Raw genomic sequence first — 23,124 nt, forward strand, 5'->3', positions numbered from 1 at the left:
TTTGTTATTTGCCCAGAAACTTTGCCACCGCTAGCTTTGGCCTGAGTTGTCTAGTATGGCTAAGTAAGTAGGAAATTAAGAAACAATCAAGATAATATTTTCCTTAGAAGAATTATATAAGAAGAGCATTGAAGTATGTACTGTCGTACTCATTTTCAAATGCTAATTAAAGATATTACTCTTAATCAAATACGATGTTTAAAACCTTATTTTCAATCACCTTTTAATTATGAAATCCATACAAATAATTCGTTACTCTACACCGATATTTATACGATTTCTTCGGAGATAAATATTGACACATTAGTGGTATCTTCAAATATTACGTTGGTTTAAGGTTATATCGATTGTGTTAAATAATCGCGGCAGGTTTATGAAAAAACTTTACATAAACCTATATTTAGTTTTCAAGAATTTTATTCGACTGTTCAAAAAACTGGAGAGCATTTAGTGAAAAGTTATTCGTACATGCCGTTTATTGAAATTTGTTCTAAGTTTATTGTCGCTCTATATCAAATTACATTGGCTAAAACAGATATCTTACAGAAAAATTGAAGCTTTGTTTATTGCTTCAATTTGCTTTCCTACAACACGTCATTTTTTCACGTTTACGTTACCTACCAATAAATGACAATTCAGTAATGCATTAGAAGCAGGAATATTTTACTACAACACCGACATTCCTTGTATTCTAAATATGCAATTCAAAAATTGAGAATTTGCATAAAAACATCAGTCGTTGGAGGAACTTTACTTGAATAAATGAATTTCCTCATTCGATGAAAAATCAAAGGTGAAATTTCCTTCTCGCAATACCGAACGGATACTAGTAATCAGTTTCCTTCGATAAATTCGAATGGATTTATCGAAACATTTCCTAACTGCACGCGAAAATTATTCACGAAAATTCAACGAAGAAATATAAAACATTGGCTACAGCCTGCAGTCGCCACTGTGAGTAGTTCGTTTATCTTATCAATATCAATATTACTTTCTATGTCAGGTGTGTTGGCATTACCTGCTATATACTTTTAAATAAAATATATTCCACTTAGTTTGTACACAGCGCGACTAGTCTCAGTTACCTAATAGAGGATAGAGTTAATATTCTCCAGGTACAGTTGTCGGTCTTGTTTGAAGCTCTACTAGTGCGATATTGGAGTTATTTGAGGTGATATCCTACGTTTGTGTCGGTGAGTTGGGTATTTTAGTGCATATTGAATTTAAGAAGGAACATTCTGGAAATCATTCTGAGTACTGAATTTCTAACATCGAGCAATTCTTGATTTATTGGTTTCAATTTAGAAGCACCCATTCTTTGGTTATGTCTTAAATAGTTGATATAACTTGAACTCTAGAAATGGTTCAGATATACAGGGTGTTCCTTAATTGAACGTACAAACGAAAAGGGGAGATTCCTTAAGTGAGTTTAAGAAAAAAAAGTCCCATAAACATGGGGTCGCAAACGTTTCGTTTTCGAGATACAGAGTGTTGAAGTTTGAATTTTTTTCAAGTTTTTTTCTCATAGTATCTACACTTCACAAGATATTCAACTGAAATTTGGCATAGATATTACATTTTAGAGTGAGAACTCTATTGTTCTCACCACGGGACATGGCATTTTCGGTAGAAGATCTACAGGGTGATATTTTTTCTGCCACCTGTTCTTCTGCAGAACTTTTTTTTGGTGAGCAACTGTTAATTTGAAAAAATGTAAATAGAAGCTTTGTTCTTTTACTAAACTTTTCGGTCTCTTGTAGTTTTGTCGTATCTACCAACGATTTCGATAAAAAAAATTTTGAACGATTCTCTCGAAATTCTCATAACTATGATAGGAAGGCCAGTTTGTAATCTGTGGTGAATGAATACTCCGGGAGTGTTTGAAAGAGTTCGATCGTCTATGAGACGAAGAACAGAAGCTTGTATAAGAGTTGGGGGAGGACATTTTCAACATTTGCTGTAGTTCAGTCCTTTGCGGTTACTTAGTTTTCTTGTTATGATTTTTTTTTTTTAGTTTTACGTTTCTTGTTGTAATACATTTTTTGTGTTGATTATACGAGTTTATCGAATCTTTATGAATCATCGCTACAGATCAGGAAAATTTCCATAAAAACTGACACTGAGTTCATTCACCACAGCTTACAAACTGGCCTTCCTATTATAGTTACGAGAATTTCGAGAGAATCGTTCAAAATTTGTTTTCTCGAAATCGTTGTATACCCTGTATACGACAAAACTACAAGAGATCGAAAAGTTTAGTATAAGAACAAAGCTTCTTTTTACATTTTTTCAAATCAACAGTGGCTCACCAAAAAAAATTTCTGCAGAAGAACAGGTGGCAGTGTTCCAGAAAAAATATCACCCTGTAGATCTTCTATCGAAATTGCCATGTCACGTGATGGGAACTCTAAAATGTAATATCTATGCCAAATTTCAGTTGAATATCTTGTGAAGTGTCGATACTATGAGAAAAAAACTTGAAAAAAATTCAAACTTCAACACTCTGTATCTCGAAAACGAAACGTTTGCGACCCCATGTTTATGGGACTTTTTTTTCTTAAACTCACTTAAGGAATTTCCCCTTTTAGTTTGTACGTTCAATTTAGGAACACCCTGTACATACTCAGAATTTCTGTGAAATATGTAGAAATATTTTTTATTCAATGTTGTCCATTTTCACAGGTTTCTTTATATTGTCTGACCTCGTTCAGTTTCCATTCATTTTTATATAAAAAATTACCCCGATGAAATACGACACTATCCTTACCCAAGAATTTTTGAACGGAATAATTTGATGAGAAAAAAGAATTCCTCAATGAATACCTACATACTTCCTCTAAAGCCTACGCGTTCAAATTGTCTACTTCAAAAATGTTGTAATGATAATATGTAGATCTTCCTAACGTTTCCTCGAAAAAATTAAACTTATCTAAATAAACTATTGACCAATAATCTATTTCAATTATTTCCGAAAACTGGAGCAAGTATACTTTACATGACTCTCCCTTTATAAAAATGCGATGCTATAAAAAATGCAATCAAACGAAAAATATACCTCTTTATTTATTTGTGCCATCTTGTTTTCACGAAGACATCTCCGATTTTGTTTTTTGGGTGACCAGATAGCTTGGACATCTCCACAATATCATCAAAAATAAGATTAATTAATTATGACTCTATAATCGCAGTGGGTATTAAAATATTATCACTCTAGAGACTTTTCGATAATTTTCAGGGTTTTGTACACGGACGATTAATTTAATTTCACAAAGCAGTGAGAATCAATAATGAGAATGGCATACCAGGATGTCTGAGAGCATAATGTCGAATAATAATTCAAAGCCCTCTACGATGTTTTCATGTTTAATGAACACCCTGTATTCCGGAGTGATTTAAATATTCGGGAACTCTCGGGTATTCGAGGTTTCTATGGACAAAATTTTCTGAGGTATTTATCTCATTTCATCTTTCATCTCAAATATTTAACTCGTAAACAGATATAAAAGAGATGAAATGTTCACACTCAAGGTAAATTCGAAGAGATTGACATAATGGTTGTTAATACTGAATTGTTGAGTATTATTCAACATGGATACATGGTACATGGATATCGCAGAACTTTCAAGTCTACACTTAATCGTTCACTAGATAATAATTGAAATGGAAAATAAAGCATTTCATCTTCATAGAAATCTCAGTCTAAGACTGTATCTCACATCTCACCAGGTTATTACTCCAGACATTTCTTTTATTCATAAAGTGCCGGAACGTTAAAGCCGTCATGAATGAAAAAAGCAATCCCTCTCCATATGTTCATTTCTGCAGTTCGAGAGTCTACTCCCTATCTATAAAGGGTGAGTCTTAGGCTGGAAACGCACCGGATGCAACATTTTGTTGCGAGACGTTGCGCATCATTTTGTCTCGCAACAAAATGTTGCAAGCTAAAATCTAACTATCTTTCGCTAGCAACATTTCGGTTGCAACACATTTTTCCTAGTGTATTTCTGAAGTTTGAGAGGATCACACGTATTTCGACTTTCGTTTTTTCGAGGTGAATTAATTTGTATACGTATAGAAAATGGACCCGAATATCCTTATATGGCAATTTCTTCAATTACTGGAACCTGAAAAGTAGATTTGGATACATCCTTTAAACAAAAAAAGAAACATACTGGGATTCATTGGAGAGCTCAGGAATGATCCAGAGAAATTTTGTAACTATTGCCGAATGAACATCGAAACTTTCGACCATCTTTTGAGTTTAATCAAAGAAAAAATTCGCAAGCAAAATACGAATTATTATTATTATTCATATTATAATTATTATTCATTATTATTATTATTTCGAGAGTTTGGAGGTCATGAAGACTATTGAGAAATGTCCTATAGTATATAACATTACTAGCAAGGTAAGAGAGTTTTACCTCCTTGAGCCAGTAGAACCCGTTACCTTGCGTGTATTGTTTTATATTTTATTTGTTTCTCATTTGTAAAGGTTAGATACATTCCAAAAAAATCTCAATAATTTGTCGCAAATGTCGTAAGCTATGGAAGCGTTGCTATGAACATGTCTGTTTATTTTTCTTTACATTTGTTTTGGCGAAAGCGAAAATGAAGCAAAATGGTCTATGCTGAAAAGCTGCTTGCGAATGAAAGAAAATGACCCTGTTCGCAGGTTTTTTTTCCTTAAAAAATTAATTGAAAAATATGACGTTTAGTTGTCATTTGCAGATTTCAAAAGGTAATAGCGTTTCTGAAACGAAAAAATGAGCGTTATACGCCAAAAAAGGCCAGGGTTTTAAGTAAAGAAGAGGCTGAACAATTTCTTTCACATGCTCCTGATGACCAGTGGTTGCTGGCGAAAATTGTAACAATATTTGGGATTTTTGGATGTTGTCGATGTGACGAAATTCTCTCCTTAAACATGAATGAAGTAGAAGATATGGGAAAATACGTTATTGTGACATTGCGGCAAACGAAAAATTTAACGACAAGAAGATTCACCATATCCGATGATGGCTGCAGTGCTGCATCATCTGTATTCTGTATAACATTTTCTGCATGTTATACAGAAAATATGTAAATCTTCGGCCTCCTGGAACAGAAAGCACCGAAATTGCGATGAGTTATGTCGATGATTCGGTCAACAAAAAAATCGAAATGTCTAGCAAATTATTTGGTAGTAAGGAGAACAAATGTTCTGCAGTCCTCGAGTTCAGCAGTTTCTGAGTCAACAGATGGTTCATCATCAAAAATCTGTGTTACTGGAAATAACAATTGTACCATCATTTTCAACATAATGACGATAAAACAAAATTTTCTAATTTAAATAATACTACTGACTTGTAAAAATTTTGCAAGTTAACTGTCAGTATAACAAGTTAGTGACTTGATAAAATAAACTTTCTCGATTAATATTGTGTTTTTGTAAACTGACGTTTACAAATGAGAAACAAATAAAAACATTAACTGCACTGAATAGTACAGTTATAAATTTTCTTGCATTGGTGACACAATGAGATACAGTATGCCTCATAATGTAAAAGTAAAGAGTGACCTAAATCAACTATTGACTAAAGTATTGTTTGTATTATTTCTACTCATCATCTGGACAACAGAACTTCGATCAATAGATCAAACCTCTAGTATGTTGCAAGGTGAATGTTGCAACCTCTTCGGCAGGGCTGCTTCGCCTTTTTGTTGCGAAACGTCTCGCAACGTTGCAAGCAGTGACTTTCTTTCCATTTCATTCTGAAGGGAACGAGAAGCTTGCAACATCTTGAAACAAAATGTTGCATTCGATCAGTTCGAACCTTCGGTAGAGCACCTACTAAATTTGATGCGAAACACCTCGCAACATCTCGCAACGTCTCGCAACGTTTCGAACCCGTGTTGCAAGCGGTGCGTGCCGTCCCATTTGATTCTGAAGAAAATGCGGAGCTTGCAACACCTCGCAACATCCCGCAACGTCTCGCAACAAAATGTTGCATCCGGTGCGTTTCCAGCCTTAGACTCGTACAAATATTTTAGCAGTAGATTCTTGAGGTCAAAAGCAAATATTTACACAGGTTCCATTTTTTTCCATTTGGCCCTGATAAAAAGATAAGTTTTCATAATGAGCTGTGCCACCGCTGGAAAAACAAAATTACCTTCAGAATGACTAGCTAAATCTGTGACACTACACATCTGTGGATCTTTTAAAAAGAGTTGCATTCGGTCGAAGTACCGGTAGATTCGGGGACAGTCCTATAACTTGGGACAATTACCCCCCTTGCAAATTTCTTTGTTTCTTACCAATTAGTGAAGGGAAAAACTTATAAGATTGTGTAATGTCTTTTCGGTTAGTTTAACAATTAATTCCTGTTGAGTTTGCCGTGACCAGAGCGTTTGAATTGACAGTTAAAACCATAGAGATATTGAGAAAAAAGGTTTTTAACCATTTTCTATTATTTATATTGATACAAATCATATGATGTTATATATTTGGGAAATCAGTAAAAATTAAGCTTTCAAAAAATTGTCCAGAAATCTATTGTTCCTATTTAAAAAACATAACTTTGGGTCATAGCTTCGTAATTAAAAATCCTGCTAAAAAGGCAAGCACGCCACTGGATTTTACTGTCTGTGCCTGTATAATGTTTTAATTTCAGAGCTCTATCATCAATATTAGCGGAGATATAAATTTATTTCAAATCGCCATTTTTCTAATTTTCGCTTATAACTCGAAAGCAAAAGAAGGTGGCCACAAATGACTACTACTCTTGTTAGTTTCTCAGAAAAAGAGAACGAGAATGGGGTATCAGATTTCGTCTATCTCCTCTGGTTTAAAAGTTATTGTAGTGCTAAAACATCGAAATTTGCCCACCCTGTACATGCGTTTCACTATTTGCATGCTTTATTTTTTTTTCTGAATACGTGGGATATTGTGATATCAGATATGTGATGAGACAAAGTTGTTTACAAATCAAACGGCAACACGGATCTCATTCATTTATTTTGTTATTTCATAGGGTGCCGATTAAGAAAAACTTGTAGGGAAAAAAGTGTTTCTTTTGACCTCAAGAATCTTCTGTTGAAATATTTCTACTAGTCGAAGACTCACCCTGTATAGAGAGTTGAGTGTATTGTTTCTACGATGTTTGGAAGAAATCTTCTGGGAAAACCTGTCGCCCTACTCATTGCAGTTTTCTGTTCGGAACTAGGATTGCTGACGAGTGGCGCTCCAGCGGATTTCAACGCAACTAAAAAACGACGCTTGCGTGAAGAGCGACGCTCCAACCGCGCCCGATGGACGCCAGTACGCTTGCAGCCATGGACAAAGACGCTCTGAAGAAGCAGATCGAAAATATGAAGTATCAAGCTTCTATGGAACGCTGGCCATTATCCAAATCTATAGCCGCGTGAGTAAAACTTTTCGTATATTGATAATAAGTGCGCTCTTTAAATTTTATTGACGATTTTACGCGATTTTTTTGTGGATATTTTGAAAGAATAACCTCATTCTGGTGTACACAAATGACTAATGGGAAGGTCTGTTGATATCATTGACAGTTCGCAATAATTGTTTGGGGTTTAACTCGTTTCGATAATTTCTGGGCAGAAGTTGTTGATTTTCTATTATTTGAATTAATCGAATATGAAAGTTTTCGAAAGTACACTCATAATATACGGTCAATTATTTTGAAAAATATGTTGCCCTATTCAGATATGCTTTCTCAAAAAAATTTCGTATATCATGCAATCATTTCTTTTTTGTATACAAGGATAATATGAATTCGACTGAGTTCATTGTTAATGCTAATATAGAAAAAAAATAGTCATTTTTTGGTCATTATATTGTGCTAATACCAAAATATTATGAAACTATAGTTGAAATTACAGGTCCTTCAAATTTAGAAATGATCAATTATAAGATTTTGGTTAAATCCTTTTCAGCATATTATGATATATTTCCTATTGTTTTTTTTTTCAGATATTTCTTATACGAGAAAAATAATTCTCAAACTTGAACCGCCCATCTAAACATGATGTTCAAAATCTTGATTTTGGAAACTATTCATGATCATGATGATAGTATGATATCATAATAAAAAAAAAATTTCGATCCTGGAATTTTCAGTTTTGAACTGAATCGAAAAATTTCGAATATTGGGAAGAAGTTTGTACCACATTCTCTACAATACATAATATAATTTTGCAGGGTGAATAAATTAGAGAACTTTTTGTTGATGGGTTGAAAAAATCTACTAAACTGAAAATAACTTGTTTGCATTATCACAGATATAGCTTCAGGAATTTAGTGCCTTCAAGATTTTGAAATAGGGATCACAAAAATAATGAAAAAATGACTTCTTCATAAATCATTCCGATCAAACCTTGGACCTACTCGCAATATGAACTCATTATTCATTCTACCATTGAGTATTCAACTCAATGGTTCTATACACAGGACTGTCCCAAAACTAGTGAATCTAACGTCACATCACGATAGAGTAGACTAAATACTATCAAATGACACAAACATTAATTAAGCGAAAATGTACCATTTCCAAAAAAATCTAACCTAAATTTGCCGATTTTCGAACAATTCTTTTCAATCAAGGCCAATTTGTGATGAAGGATAGCGTTTTTCACCCATATTCATCCTAGATTATCCTTATCCTTGTTATTTGTATTATTCTGAGTAATGAAAATGATGTAAAAAAAAAATTTTATTTACATTTACTGAGGTTTTCGATGTACTACTAGAATAATTTTAATTGAGGTCGATAATACAATAATCTAAGATTAATATGAGCTAAAATCGCTATCTTTCATCACAAACTGGCCCTGTGATTGAAAAAAATAGTTCTAAAATCGGCAATTTTGGGTATTTTCATAAAATTCGAATTATTTTGGAAACAGTACATTTTCGTTGAACTAATGTTGGTATCATTCGGCAATATTTGTTCTAGTCTATCGTGGTGTAATGTTTGATTCACTAGTTTTCAGGCACCCTGTATATACAGTCTGATTCACGTCACCTAGCATATAAAACGATTTCAGTGAACCGAGCCTATGGATCACAAATTCAACAGAAGAAGTAGTTATTCCTTAACCCTTTACTGCACGATATATATTGAATAAGTGAAAAAAAAATTTTTTTTTGAAATATATGGTTTTATTAAGGGTTCAAAATTAATTATAATATTTTTTTATCATCAAAAAGTACCTATTTAAATTTTTTTTTTCAAAAACCATATATGGTTTCATATGCATTGAAGCTTCAAACCTCTTGGACATAATATGGTTTCGTATGCACACAAAGCCAAATGATAAGTGATATCAAAAGCTTAATATATTTGACGAAAATTAAGTATCGAAGAATGTTATACAAATGTATTGATGAAACTTTATCAAACAATTCCTCTTGTCATTATAACATAAAAATACCTTATATTTGGGACATTTAGTATAAGTTTCCATTGAACAAACTTTACAAATTTGACGATTTTTATGTCACTTTGGCAAGTGTCCAATATTGTCAGTCCTCACAGAGGTCAAGGGTAGGTCCTGATGCTTTTCTCATTTTCTTCCTCTGAGTTGCTGTCCTAGGGCTTGAACAAACTGATGGACTTCCATGGCGGCTCGTTGATGGTCATAGACATATAGACATGGAGTGTGCCTTCCCTTTCTATCTATGCATGAAATACGGTCAAAAAAACTGACAGAGAGAAACTGAACATCAGGCATGCAGTTGTCTTTTTCCAGAATTTTGATTGGTCCACACTCCCCTCTATGTAAAAAAAAAGAGACAGGTAAATGCCCGACGATCATTTCTCTCTTTCTATAAAGAAGCCAATTTCATGATGACATTGCTCATTTTTTTTTTTTTTTTTTTTTTGGTGTAGCAGGGGGAAAATCTGCAAACAGACGAACACACCCTCTGCTGAGGGGGAACAGTGTGGGGATTCTCACTCTCTGAGCTCGAGACCCACTAAAAACCCTTAACTGCTTCTTCATAGGTTCCGGGCATTTTGCCTATTAACCAGTTGACTCTTATGGTTTCTGGACTCTCACACGATCATAGTCGTGTTGATAGTTGTATGCTGCCTATAGCTTTTATAGGTTAAGCTCTTCTTTGGTTACATTTAAATCCTTAACTGATCTCTCGGTCTTCGGTGGTAGGTTCTTGACCTTCTAGCTTCTTCTGTTGGATCGTAGTCGACTAATCTTCGTAGTTCCTCATTTGGATGTTGTTTGGCTTTGTCGAATATCCTTTCCGCCTTTCTCTTCATAAATTCTGTAACTGGTTTCCATTCCAAGTCCTTGTAGATTTGTTTGTTCCTAACAAACCAGGGTACGTCCATCGCCATTCTAAGGAGTTTATTCTCAGTGGCCTGTATTCTCTTGATGTGGGTCTTGGCTGCGAAGCCCCATGCCGCCGATCCATATGTGAGTTGTGGTCGCGCAATAGTTTTAATCATCGTCAACTTGATGTTCTTATTCATATGACTTCTTCTGCCTATGAGTGGATAAAGTTTACTCATTGCGGCTTTTGTTTTATCAACAGCACATTTGATGTGGTTTTTCCATGTAAGTCCTCTGTCAAGCGTCACTCCTAGGTATGTTGCTTCATTTTTCCATTCAACCTCTTGTCCATCAACTTCAAGGTTTTCTTCCATCCTCAATCTTCTCTTTTGCAGTAATATTGCTTGAGTCTTTCTTCCATTGATTTGGATTTTCCATTTGATGCACCATTTGAGTAATTCATCTATGGCTTCCTGCAGTCTCCGGTGTATGATCTCTGGGCGTCGATGTCTGAAAGCTATTCCTGTGTCATCTGCGTACAAGGTGAGCATATTCCTAGCATTCTTCGGGATATCATAAACGTATATTACGTAAAGCAGAGGTCCAAGTACCGATCCTTGAGGCACTCCCGCTTCCAATTGTCTGGTTTGAGAGGTTGCTCCATCTATCTTCACATAAAAGTTTCTATTCCTCAGATAATTCCTTATAATCTTGCATAGCTTGGTCGAATATCCTGCTCTTTTCATCTTGTAGATTAGGCCTTCGTGCCATACTCTATCAAAAGCTCTCTCGATATCCATCAGAACTAATCCTGTGGCCTGTTTGGTCTGCATTCCTTCGGTGACGTATTCTATGAGCCGTAGTAATTGGAGTTCAGTCGAGTGTTCTCGTCGAAATCCAAATTGTTCGGGTGGGATTATCTTCAACATTTCTGTTTCCTCATTCAGCCTTTTGGCGATAACCCTCTCGACGACTTTTCCTAGTGCTGATAGTAGGCTGATCGGTCTATAATTTTGAGGAAGACATTGCTCAGTCCATGTCTCTATGTCTATGTTGATGGTGAACTGGTCACTGAATTAGCCAATGGACGACCTCGTTTACGAGGAAGAGCCTTTTGCTTTGCGCAGGTGTTCCGAAACGGCTTGTTTGAAGGCGAACAGAGATAAATAAGAGTTTTTTTTTTTGCCACAAAATCCACGCAGGGTCTACTTCACCACTAAAAAAGAAAAAGACAGCCTAGCATGAAGAAAACGTGAAGCAAATTGAAGAAAAACCATATTCGCGTGCGTAATATATAATCATGCTTGTGTGCATACGAAACCACATATGTCTAAGCGAAGAAGCGAAGAATGCATACGAATCCAGTTATGGTTCCGAAACAATTGTGGTTGAAAATGGGTGAAATTTGAAAGAAAGTGAAAATCTAGTATAGTACATACGAACTAGAGGTTATGACAGAAAACAAAACATTTTTTGTTGCTTTAAAAACTCATCTTTTCATTTTTATTTTTTTTTGCAAAGTTGAGAATCGCACCTGCATGTTAACATTTACTCACAATGTCTGGAAAAGTGAGATTATATCCAAGTGGCATGTGATCATGGACAAAATCGATGTGTTTTATTATTGCTAATGATATAACCAATACACTCCGTTAGGATCCATACGTTAATTTTTCATTTTTTTAGAATGAATAAACTGTGAACATGTCAAACCATTTATGGTTTCGTATGCGGTAAAGGGTTAATTCGATACTGATATGTTTTGACCAGACGCTGTTGTGACTTTTCTCTTATTGGAAAAATAGCAATCTGCATTTAAGTATATGTAAGGTGAAGATTCCCAGCAATCCTCTGACACATTCTTTCGATATTTACCCATGCACTTGTACGGTTTTTGTGATGGGAATGATCCAAATTTATTATATAATGACCATACTTGAATTGGTTTGGCCGATACTTAATGAAGATCCATGATCAAACTAGAAACTCAAGAAACTGAAAAACTTGATTTGCACTGGAATGAGTTATTTTACCCCTACAGATATTGCTTCACCTACATGAAGATTCATTCGGATAAAAATCGTGTAATTCAGTTTCTAGTTTTCAATTCAATAATTTGAAGGGGAGCTAACTTTTCATACACATCATTGAAGACTGATTTATTCAGTTCAACTATCATATCGCAATTTTTTGTTGTAACTCCTTCAGTTCCTCCTGTAAGTTAAGGGTATTTTTCTAGAAAAAACTTTGTACACTGGACCTGCTCGTGAAAAGATGTAAGTCTCTCGCTACAATACATAATGTCATTATCCTTTCACCTGAAATTATTTTATAAGTATGCCAAAATCATAATAATATGGATGTATTGATGTCATACAAGTAAATAAATCTGGTAGTTAGGGTGTCTACGATGCTAAATCGGGATTGACGCCCGAGTCATGGAGAAGTAGTGGATCTTGAAGATTAGATGGTAGAAGGAGAAAAAGGTTCTATTATATATGCATGATAGATGCCAGATGTACATACTCGAGCGTGTCAGATTTAGATAGTGTAAATGGCCTACGTGTCTCATATCAGAGACACTGACAAATCTGACAGTTTTCGTGGTGGGGCTGGCTGTACGGAAGAATTGAGATTGACAAAATATTTTTTTCGAGCGTGTTAGATTTTTAGAGGATTTGTTAATTGGACCCGAAGGAAGCTACTTTTCAAGAGACTGACAATTCGGGCGTGACGTAAGGTCACAGCGGTCCTTTGAAAATGCACAGAAAACGTTACTTGTACATACTCGAGCGTGTCAGATTTTCATACAGATGGTTAATCTTGGTGTTGCAGACGTGTTGACCCATTAATCTGAAACTAATCAGGGGGTGTTTTCTTAATCTGACAGTTCGAAGATGATAACAATCTAATTTTTTTTTAATATCTTCCTTCCTGTACCTCTAGTCGTTTCCGTATTCATTATGAAAATTGATAATAAAGTTCTCTACAACTTTTGTCTGTAGCAATTTTACATACTCTTAACAGTTTTCGAGCTAGAGGGTGATGAGGGCGAGGAGCTCAGCCATACATGCGAAAGGGCAAGATCAATGTAGAATCCCTTTGAACGTAGAAAAAATTGCATCGGACGAAATTTGTAGAAAACGTTATGCTCTACAGCTTTTTTTTAGGATTGCGAAAACGATTTGAAGCTCAGGAGAGGAGATAATTAAAAAAAAAACTTATTTTGTGACTTTTATGACCAATTTTTATTATTTCAGCTTGATGAATTTGTCAGATTATATTATTCCTATTATTCTTGAATCATTACCTTCAAAATAAGAAAAAAAGCCACCTCGGTCGAGAATATTGTTACATGTGACTTTTTTTTGTGGCGCCCTCCAACACATTTTCGTCACGCTCAAATTGTCAGGTTAAGAGAATAATATAGGTATACTTTTCAACATGTAATTAACCACATATATCTTAAGCTGACACGCTCGAGTATGTACAATGATCGTTTTATTTTTACTATTCTGGCAGGCTGTCCTAGACAATTCCCCCTATATACATATCTAATTTTTGGTAGAGGTACTGTATAAGGTCCAAGGTATCTCCCCTTAGATCTAAAACGCTCGAGAGAATCCCGAATTTGCCTCATGACATGATTTAGACATGAGGCTTTAAGTATGTTAATCTGGAAAGTCTATTGAAAATCAGAAATTAGGAATTATAGAGTTGTGCCAAGCTCACTCGAAAATGGAGAGAACCGAATACGTATCGAGAAAAAATATGTATAAAGAAACAATATCGATTTGTTTGGAATTTGAATATTTTGAAAACAACGACCTTGATTTCTGAGATCACAGCTTCTTTGCGATTGAATAATATTTGAAACTCGTACTAGGTAGGTACGAATTTTATACCAGGCCGTGAGTTCACTATAGTCACTCAGGTCGTTTGAGTTTCTATAATGAATTATTTCCACTGTATGCAGTTTAACTATAATATTCAAGTTTTCTGCAATTACCTAGTCATTAAAAATAAGCAATATTTTTTTTCTCCAAAGCTCTCAGCGATCATTCATCAATGGTTGATTATATTCTTCATGGCCTTTCATGTTCTTATACCATGAAAGACACTAAAAACGAAGTATATCCGGAAAACTATTCAGTTGCAGTCGCCCCGAATAGATTATGGCCTTCAGAAAATTCATTTAGTTTTATCGCACAGGTTTTAATGCGAAATCAATACACTTTGGGTGCCGGCAACATATTGGTCCTAAAAAATAACATAAAATTCTTATCGAAAAGTGTTCATAATACATGTACTTTATTCGATTCATGTGAAATGAGCCTTTCAAATTGCGTAATGTTGAAAATATTTCTTCCTAACGTGTATGGCAACTAGCCAGAGGCATCTATCCACAATTGAAGTTTAATACATCTGCAAACATGTCGCTGGCAGAGGGCTGGTATTGATTTCAGTCGAACAAATTAGGGCTGAAAAGTGACTCCATCCCCGGCAAAGTTCCCAGAAGAAATATCAATTTGTGTCATCCAAGATTTCATCCGTTTTCTGCCATATTCACGTTAGTAGGTCTGGTTTAGGCGTTTAGGAGTGTTATCCTCTATATCGGTAATGAATTATTTTATCAAGAAACATCAATATCAATTCTGAATTTTTGTGCCAGAGATGGATAAACTTTTGTTGCTGAAGATAATTTGGGCATTGAAGGGAAATTCTCATCAACTTAATTCAAATTTTCATGAATTTTGAGGTCTAGGACATACACTTTAGGAGTGTAGTGCTATCGTATAGTAGTAATTGAATAAGAACTACGATTGCAAAAATATCGAGAAAAATACAGGGTGGTCCAGATCCTAACCAAGAAATTTTAACCACGTATTCTACATCAAAAATAAGCCCTAGTTTGTCCTATAAACATATGTCGAGAAATGTTTCCTCTCCGAGATACGGGGTATTAAAATTATAGAAAAAATAATGTTTTTCATTGATAACTTTCACACTGATTGAAATATTTTTATGAAATTTGGAACATAGGTTTTGAGCGTCAAGGAGCACTTTTTGTATAATATCATTTCTGTTCTATTCTACCAGTGGCGTCCGTACTGCAGCGAGACTGAATATTTTCGTATAAAAAATGATACGCCACTGGTTTTTCCGACAATAAAAATTACTATTTGAATCCTTATTTAATTTGGAGCAAATTCGGTATCTTGACTTTTTGCTGAACGAGGCACCGTTTCCGGCTAAAAAAATAAAACATATTCTCATGCATGAAGAAATCGCCAAAAAATATAGCAATAAAAAGCTTACTACGGTCTTATTATTATTATGTAGCTACCGTATCAAATTTTGGCGATTTCTTCATGCATGAGAATGTGTTTTATTTTTTTAACCGGAAACGGTGCCACGTATAGCAAAAAGTCGAGAGACCGAATTTGCTCCAAATTAAAGAAGGGTTTGAATAGTAATTTTCATTGTCGGAAAAACCAGTGGCGTATCATTTTTTTATCTGAAAATATTCAGTCTCGATGTAGAATACGTGGTTAAAATTTCTTGGTTACGATCTGGACCAGCCTGTAGATATACTTATATTTCTGCAATCATGACATATTATTGCTACTTTCAATCGCCACAATAGACTCATTTTCGACCACACTTTGAAAAGATCAACTACTCCTGATGTGTACAGGGTGGGCAAAATTGTTGATACCTGAATAACAACTTTTTCAACCCAACGAGATAGAGGCAAATACATGGCACATTACGGTCGTCTTTTTTCGAGAAACTAAATAATGCCATCAACTGCACTAATCTATCTTCTTTTGTTTTCGAGTTATACGTCAAAATTGAAATTTCAACTTTGGTCATTATCTCCGTTTCTGTTTAAGCTAGAATGTTGAAATGAAAACATTATACAGACACTTTTTTCATAGCAATCCAGTGGCGTACTATGATTTTTTCCAACAGGTATATTTGCTGAGCTATAACATAAAGACGTATTTTTTCTTAAGAAAACAGTAGTTTAAAATAACTTAGAAAGACTGAGAATGATGTATAATATATTTCTGAAACAATAAAAAAATGTCGATTTTTTCCAAGTCATTTCAAATTACTGTTTTTATAAGAAAAAACACAACTTTATGTTATAGCTCAGCAAATAAACCTGTAGGAAAAAAGCATAGTACGTCACTAGATTGCTATCCAAAAAGTGTCTGTATTGTGACTTCATTTCACCATCCTAGCACAAACAGAAACGGAGATAATGACCAAAGTTGAAATCGCTCAAATTTAAATTTTGGCCTATAACTCAAAAACAAAAGAAGATAGAGGAATGCAGTTGATGGCATTATTAGTTACTCGAAAAAACACGAAATAAATTGTACATTCATTTTTCTCTATCTCATTGGCTGCAAAAGTTGTAGTTCAGGTATCACCAATTTTGCCCACCCTGTATGTCCTGGACGTCATAGGTAATAATGAATAAAACCTCACCAATGGCCAAATCATCCTTAGCACTAAAAGGTATTTCCATCACTTTTGTAGATTTCAAAAAGACTAACCAAATCATAAAATATTAATTTAATTTATTCTTAAATTCACAATAATAAATTTAATAGTAAACAACGATCAAAAAAATTCGTCGTCTAGTAGGCTATATGGAATTTTGAAGGTTGATGTTATGTCACTGAAAGTGTGTCTTTTCTTCAATTAATTTTTCTTCCCAAAATGTAAACATGAACAATCATGACATTATCGTATATGCGTAATTTTCTATTTTCATATACTTTTTTGTCAAAAACCATTTCTTCTTCGAGTTCTTCTTTGAAGTTTGAAGAAAATGCTATATGAGAGGATTCGAAATGTGTGGCATATAATTGACGAAAGAAAAAACAGTTTCTAATGGTTTTTATTGCACAGAAATGTTGTCATTATACAGGCTGTTCCAAATTAAGTCGGTATCAATGCCAACTCCGTTATTATTCATGCCACAAATTCTGTTAAATGGGCCAACTAGTAGCACTATCCTCTCGATGCCGAATGCAAACCAAAAATTAAGAGTCGCGTTTTCAAAATATTTCACAAAATGTGGAAATATTTAGTTCATTCACTAGTACAAAAAATTTCTTTGGTTAGGCGAATAAAACCTTATGATTGTCCAAACACCTAAAAATACTGTCGTTCGTATAAGTACCAAAATTGAGTGTTTGGGCAATCTATGAGATTTTATTCTCCAAAACAAAGAAATTTGTTGTATAGTGAATAAAATAAATATTTCCACATAAGCCAATCATGTTCCACTTTAGTAAAAAAGTTGATATGAGCTTGTTGTTGAGAATGTTATTACGAATCGAAATGAAATATTTTGAAAACGTTACTGTCAATTCGTTTTTTGTTTTCGGTATCGAGAAGGCCATCAAAAATGCTACTAGTTTGCCCATTTAGCCGAATTCGTAGCATCAATAATAACTGAGTTGGCAATGGTGCCGACTTAATTTGGAACACCCTGTATAGAGAACGCTCAAATCGATATTTCATAAGATGCGTCTCCAATTTTTGGGTTTGAAAATTTATTGTAACAAAAAAATCAATATTCAACCTTCGTATATCCTTCTTTTTATTACCGAATCATTAGTCTGATCTTAAAAAAACTCTATCCACAACAACATAGGGTTCGATCTTTCACGCCTTCACATTTTTTTGAATCGTTTTATTAGCAGAAGGGATAGCAGAAATATTTTCCAATCCTATGTTCAAATTCAATTAAGATTCGTATTTTATTCACAACTCTTCGAGCTATTTCAGAAACATCATGGAAGCAAAATTCAAAAAAATTCCTCAGATAATACAATACAAAATTTTCTGTATGTACGTCTGAACGAAACCATGAATTTGTCCCTGATAATAGAAATATATACTCGTATTTTACCTCCACTCTAAATTATATCCATTTTCCTTTAGAATAACTAACATTATTGAGTATTAACCCCCCTGGGGGTCGAATACTCATAGCGAACATCGAAGTATTCATAATAATCAACACTACGTGCCCTGCTCTCTTTCATTTTCAACCCTCTAAAATCTATAACATTCTTTTGTTTTATTCTGATGTACATAGCTTGGGGTTGAATAATTCACTGTGTACTCCACAGAGCTGCCGTATAGCCTGCAGTTATTCACAAACATGTCTCATCTAAGTCCATTCACTGATTGGAATCCTGTTGTACGCATACAAAAGACGATATTTTATCCCTTGAAACTCCGTATAAATCCCTTCTGCGCTGAATTGGCTTGGAGCTGTTTTATGTATACGTATTTTCCACTCTTGAAAAACGTCCTGCCCGATGCTAACAGCTAACTCAGCATTACTCGCAACAAAAACAAAATATAGGGTGAGATCATGAATTTGTGTGAAAAATAAATAATACGGATTGAAATCCAGATTCATGCCCCAGAGTCAAGAGAATTTCACTGAATGGCACGATTTTCATTTGGGATGGAGTTTTTACCACAAACAAAATAAATGTCAAGAATCAATACAAATTATTGCATTATGCCTTTAGGTATTTGAAACTATTTCCCTTGTTATTCTGGCACTTTTAAAACGCCGATTTCGACGAGATTCATAAATTACGGTATAGCATATGGTTTTTAAAAAAATTTTCAAGTTGAGTCGCTATCAAAATAAGCAATTATATACAGAGTGCTCCATTTAAAACAATAAAATTTCAACTTTTTAGGCGACCCTGTTTATTTAAGCTACAACATGTAGATTTTCAACGACTCTACAAAGTTTATACAGGGTGTACCAAGTTCGAAGGCCTATAAGACGTTTCTGGAGAACTGGACCTATTTGAAATCTGAAAATTTGGATTCTGATATTGTTCGACATTATCTACTGAGCTAAAATATTCTTGAAGCGTGAGCACTTTCAGTACAAGGAATGGAAATAAATTTTTCAAAAATTGTTTTCTATTTTTTCGTTTCTGATATGATAGAGTATACAATTTTGAATATATTTCTGTTCAACTCGTTGCATTCGTCCAAATGGTTTTCATAATATTGAGAAAAAACTGAAAAAAAATAAAGATGCGCATTCAGAATTATGTTCGATATTCCTATTCTAAATATCTTAAGCACAAACCGTTTTCACATTTTTGTCGAAGAATGTGGGAATATTGTACATTTTCTGAATTTCGAAAAACTACCCACAGGGTATTCCAAATGTTGTGTCAAAAATTTGGATAAAGATTTGCCCATAACTTTCGTTTTTCAAATTAGAACCCTAATTTTTCATGATTGCGTTGGATTCTGCAAAGAAAAATAATGATCATGATTTAACATGTTAATGCTCCTAAAATGAAGAATTTCGGAGTTATTTAAGATAAGGTAGATAATTAGATAAGGTATATAATGTCGAACAATATCATAATCCAAATTTTCAGATTTCAAATAGGTCCAGTTCTCCAGAAAGGTCTAATAGGCCCTCGAACTTGGTACACATTTTTGATAACCCATGTATATTTTGAAATAATCGACTGTTCTAATGATTTTTTCAAACACTGTATATTGAAAAATTATATTCGATTCCCATTATCATTAACATATAGAAGATATTCATGCAATATTTGAATAAGGTTCATACACATAAGATTATTGTCGTTTGTTGCGGAAATAGCGGTTAGATAAGATTAAAATAAATCTGGAACTTTTCTTCTCACTTGAAGTAAACAGCTTCGTGGGAATGATTTTATAAAATTGGAAGATTTCAATAGGATAGCTCTAAGCTCTAATGCAAAATAGTAAGAGAAGCACTGACTTAAGGTCAGAAACACTTATGCTTTTGTTAAAATCCATAACCAGCAGTCAGCATCTAATTTGTAATTAGTTTTTGAATAAATTTAAAAACTAAAACTAACCTGTACAGGTACTGTACAGGGTGGGCAAATTTCGATGTTTTAGCACTACAGTTTTTAAAGCAGAGCTCTATCATCAGTATTAGCAGAGAAATAAATTTATTTCGATATCGCCATTTTTCCAGTTTTTGCTTATAACTCGAAAACAAAAGGAAGTGGCCAAAAATTACTACTATTATTGTGAGTATCTCAGAAAAAGAGAATAAGAATGGGCTGGTTTAAAAGCTTAGTGCTAAAACTAATTTGCCCACCCTGTACAGGAGCAAAATTCGTTGTCCACTGAGGGGATCTCGGTAACTATAAGAGCTAGAAGAAAACGGATGACTAATTTCCGAGCTCTTTTCAGAGAAACAAAGAATGGTGAAAACCGTAGCCTTCTACGATTCTTCGTAGAAGATGATTTTATTGTTATTATATCATTACTTGTGTAGGTACGAGTATTTATGTTAGGTCTGCGCTAAAATAATACCTACTGATTTTGAAAAAGTGGAATTGAAATTCTAATCGAATTTTTTTTACAGTATGCGGGAATACGTGGAAGAGAACGAGAAAAACGACCCCCTCATCCATGCACCTGACAAAAAGAACAACCCCTGGGCAGAAAAAGGAAAATGCACCATTATGTAGAATTTCATCCAGATCCTTATAAGTTTCATCATTCTGAGTTTACCGATATTTCTCGTACTTTGTTCAAATGTGAAAAACTTGAAAATTGAAGACGTTTCATCTATGATTCGTTCGTTGAAGATATTTCATTTAGACGTTAAAAATATCGAATTATGAACAGATACGATATTATCACAAACTCCATATTCCAAATCTCTCGTTGTTAAAATAAGTATGTTAATCAACATCAGTTGAGAATTCGTTAAGATTGAAATTGGATTTTTTAAATTGTCAATTGTAGTTTCGAAACAATACAAACAGGACTTTGAACAAGGGTTTGAAAAAAACTAGGTTAATATAAATATGTCGAGTTTTTATATGAACTAAAATAAGTCAAGTGTTGAAATATTCTTTGTTGTTTAATTTTCATAATTTATTGTCAGTTCTAGTCAGATGTCGAATAGTTAGGTTTAAATTGATCTTGAAATTATGGGAATATGTGAGTTCGAAAAAAATTTCGACATTATCGAAAAATGAGCAACTTCCGACCACCATCAAATATCGATATCAACATCATGTTGAAATAAATTTTCGAATTTGCGTATTTTATCATAAGACAAAGAAACTTCTATGATGTCGAAAATTTACTTTATAAGATGCTCTTCCAGTGCAACAAAAACACGTTCCTTGAACATCAAGAAAATTCGGTGAATGTACACCGAAGTTGTACAGGTATATTCTTAGGACTTCTACGTATAACTTTGACTCAGTAAGAGAGATAGATGACTGTGGTAAAAAAAACGATTTGGACTCAACATTTATCTTCCAGAAATAATACAAAATGCTTCGACATTTAAGAATATGGCTTTCTAATTCTTCCCGAATATTTATATTAGTCGGAGTAAAATGAATATCTCAATAAAGACAAATAAATCGATTAAAACTATTTCAATAATCTTCACTGAGGTACTTACTTACTGTAATGAGTATTTTAATCAATCTATATCTATTGAAAATACCTACGTAGACTTTTGTGTAAGTGAAATAACGATAATCACATACTTACTTAAGATTTAGGTTAGATTTTAGATTCCTATGAAAATAACTTGGCCGATCAAAGTCATTTTCGATAATCATATACCATACCTGAAGTGTAATTCAATATGACCATGCTGTTCGACCATCACATTAATTCTTAATATTTACGTAGATTATATGAGTATTGTATCCATATTATTTATAATTAAATATACTTTATCCATTGTGGTAATCTATTAATATATACTTACTGAAGAAATTATTCTGAATTTGAGTGGGATCCTTTTAAATTGAACAAGGTATATAAATTACCTAATTGAATTTTGAAACTTTCAATGTTAATATTTCAAATGATTGGAGAGGTGGAGAACATAATGTAGTTCGCTCTATTAGACTTTTCTTGAGAATTAACTAGAATTAACCAACGAAACTTAGTTGAGGACTTTAAACCTCTGGAGTCTAGAAATTTCCATTAAGGACTACCTATACTATCAATATTTGAGTTAAGTAACATTTTAAACTTTCTTGATAGTTTTGCAATCTCAATCTCAAGTCTATTTTTCTCTCCCAATTCATTTCAAGCGATAAATTTTGTTTTGAGCGAATTCTATTTCTATTTCTCCCTACAGTTCACTAATGTTGAAGTGTTAGAGAAAGGGTTACACCTCTCGATACTGATTTAGATACATATTTTGAGTAAAAAATAAAAACTATGCGCCCCAACGCGGATCTTTGAGTTACCCCATAATTCACCAAGTGTACTATAGAGGTATAGTTTTGAATTGAAGAATTTGAAATCTTATACCGGAAGTTTCGTTAATATTTTGCATACAAATTATATTATTAAGGATACTAATCTCTTGAGTTATATGGAATCTGAAAGGTCTGAAATGTTTCTTTTCTGAGATACAGGGCATTAAATGCTCTCAAAGTAAATAACAAATTAAAAGAGTTCCGCAATCCAAAAGAAGAAGCATGGACTCTTGTTTATTAGCTGGAGATAGCCATTTTCAACAATTCTTGTTATTTGAAAAGCTTTTTGGTGTAATGAAATTCATTTTTCGATTGCTAGACTCTAGGATTGTTCTGAATAAAGAACGTTTTTCAAAATTTTTACGAGCATGACAGATTTTCGGAGGATATGTTAATTGGACCCAAGAAAACCTACTTTTCAAGAGACAATTCAGACGTGACGCAAGATTACAGTGGTTCTTTGAAAATGCATAAAAAAATCGTAACTTGTGCATACTCGACCGCATCAGATTTT

General features: G+C 33.8%; 1 protein-coding gene across 4 annotated transcripts; it reads left to right on the forward strand.

The window, feature by feature from the left end:
• The first annotated feature begins 800 nt into the window (after nt 1-800).
• On the forward strand, nt 801-22,119 carry LOC123317201 (guanine nucleotide-binding protein subunit gamma-e). Of its 4 annotated transcripts, none has more exons than XM_044903610.1 (3): nt 801-954; nt 7,203-7,400; nt 20,735-22,119. In XM_044903610.1, the coding sequence occupies exons 2-3, from the start codon at nt 7,288-7,290 to the stop codon at nt 20,838-20,840; spliced, it is 219 nt and encodes a 72-aa protein (XP_044759545.1). In that variant the 5' UTR covers nt 801-954; nt 7,203-7,287; the 3' UTR covers nt 20,841-22,119. The 4 variants fall into 4 exon arrangements, with proteins under 4 accessions (XP_044759545.1, XP_044759547.1, XP_044759546.1 ...); XM_044903612.1 differs by having other exon boundaries at nt 812-954; nt 7,200-7,400; XM_044903611.1 differs by lacking the exon at nt 801-954 and adding an exon at nt 984-1,193 and having other exon boundaries at nt 7,200-7,400.
• The last annotated feature ends 1,005 nt before the right edge of the window (nt 22,120-23,124 follow it).

The sequence above is a fragment of the Coccinella septempunctata genome, chromosome 7 (genome assembly GCF_907165205.1).
Source record: "Coccinella septempunctata chromosome 7, icCocSept1.1, whole genome shotgun sequence".
NCBI classification, from domain to species: Eukaryota; Metazoa; Arthropoda; class Insecta; order Coleoptera; family Coccinellidae; genus Coccinella; species Coccinella septempunctata.

Bases quoted from the DNA above. Each gene is read 5' to 3' on its own strand.
- LOC123317201 (XM_044903610.1), top strand. From the start codon at position 7,288: ATGGACGCCAGTACGCTTGCAGCCATGGACAAAGACGCTCTGAAGAAG. The intron at 7,401-20,734 runs GTGAGTAAAACT...TTTTTTTTACAG, and splicing joins TTATCCAAATCTATAGCCGC to TATGCGGGAATACGTGGAAG.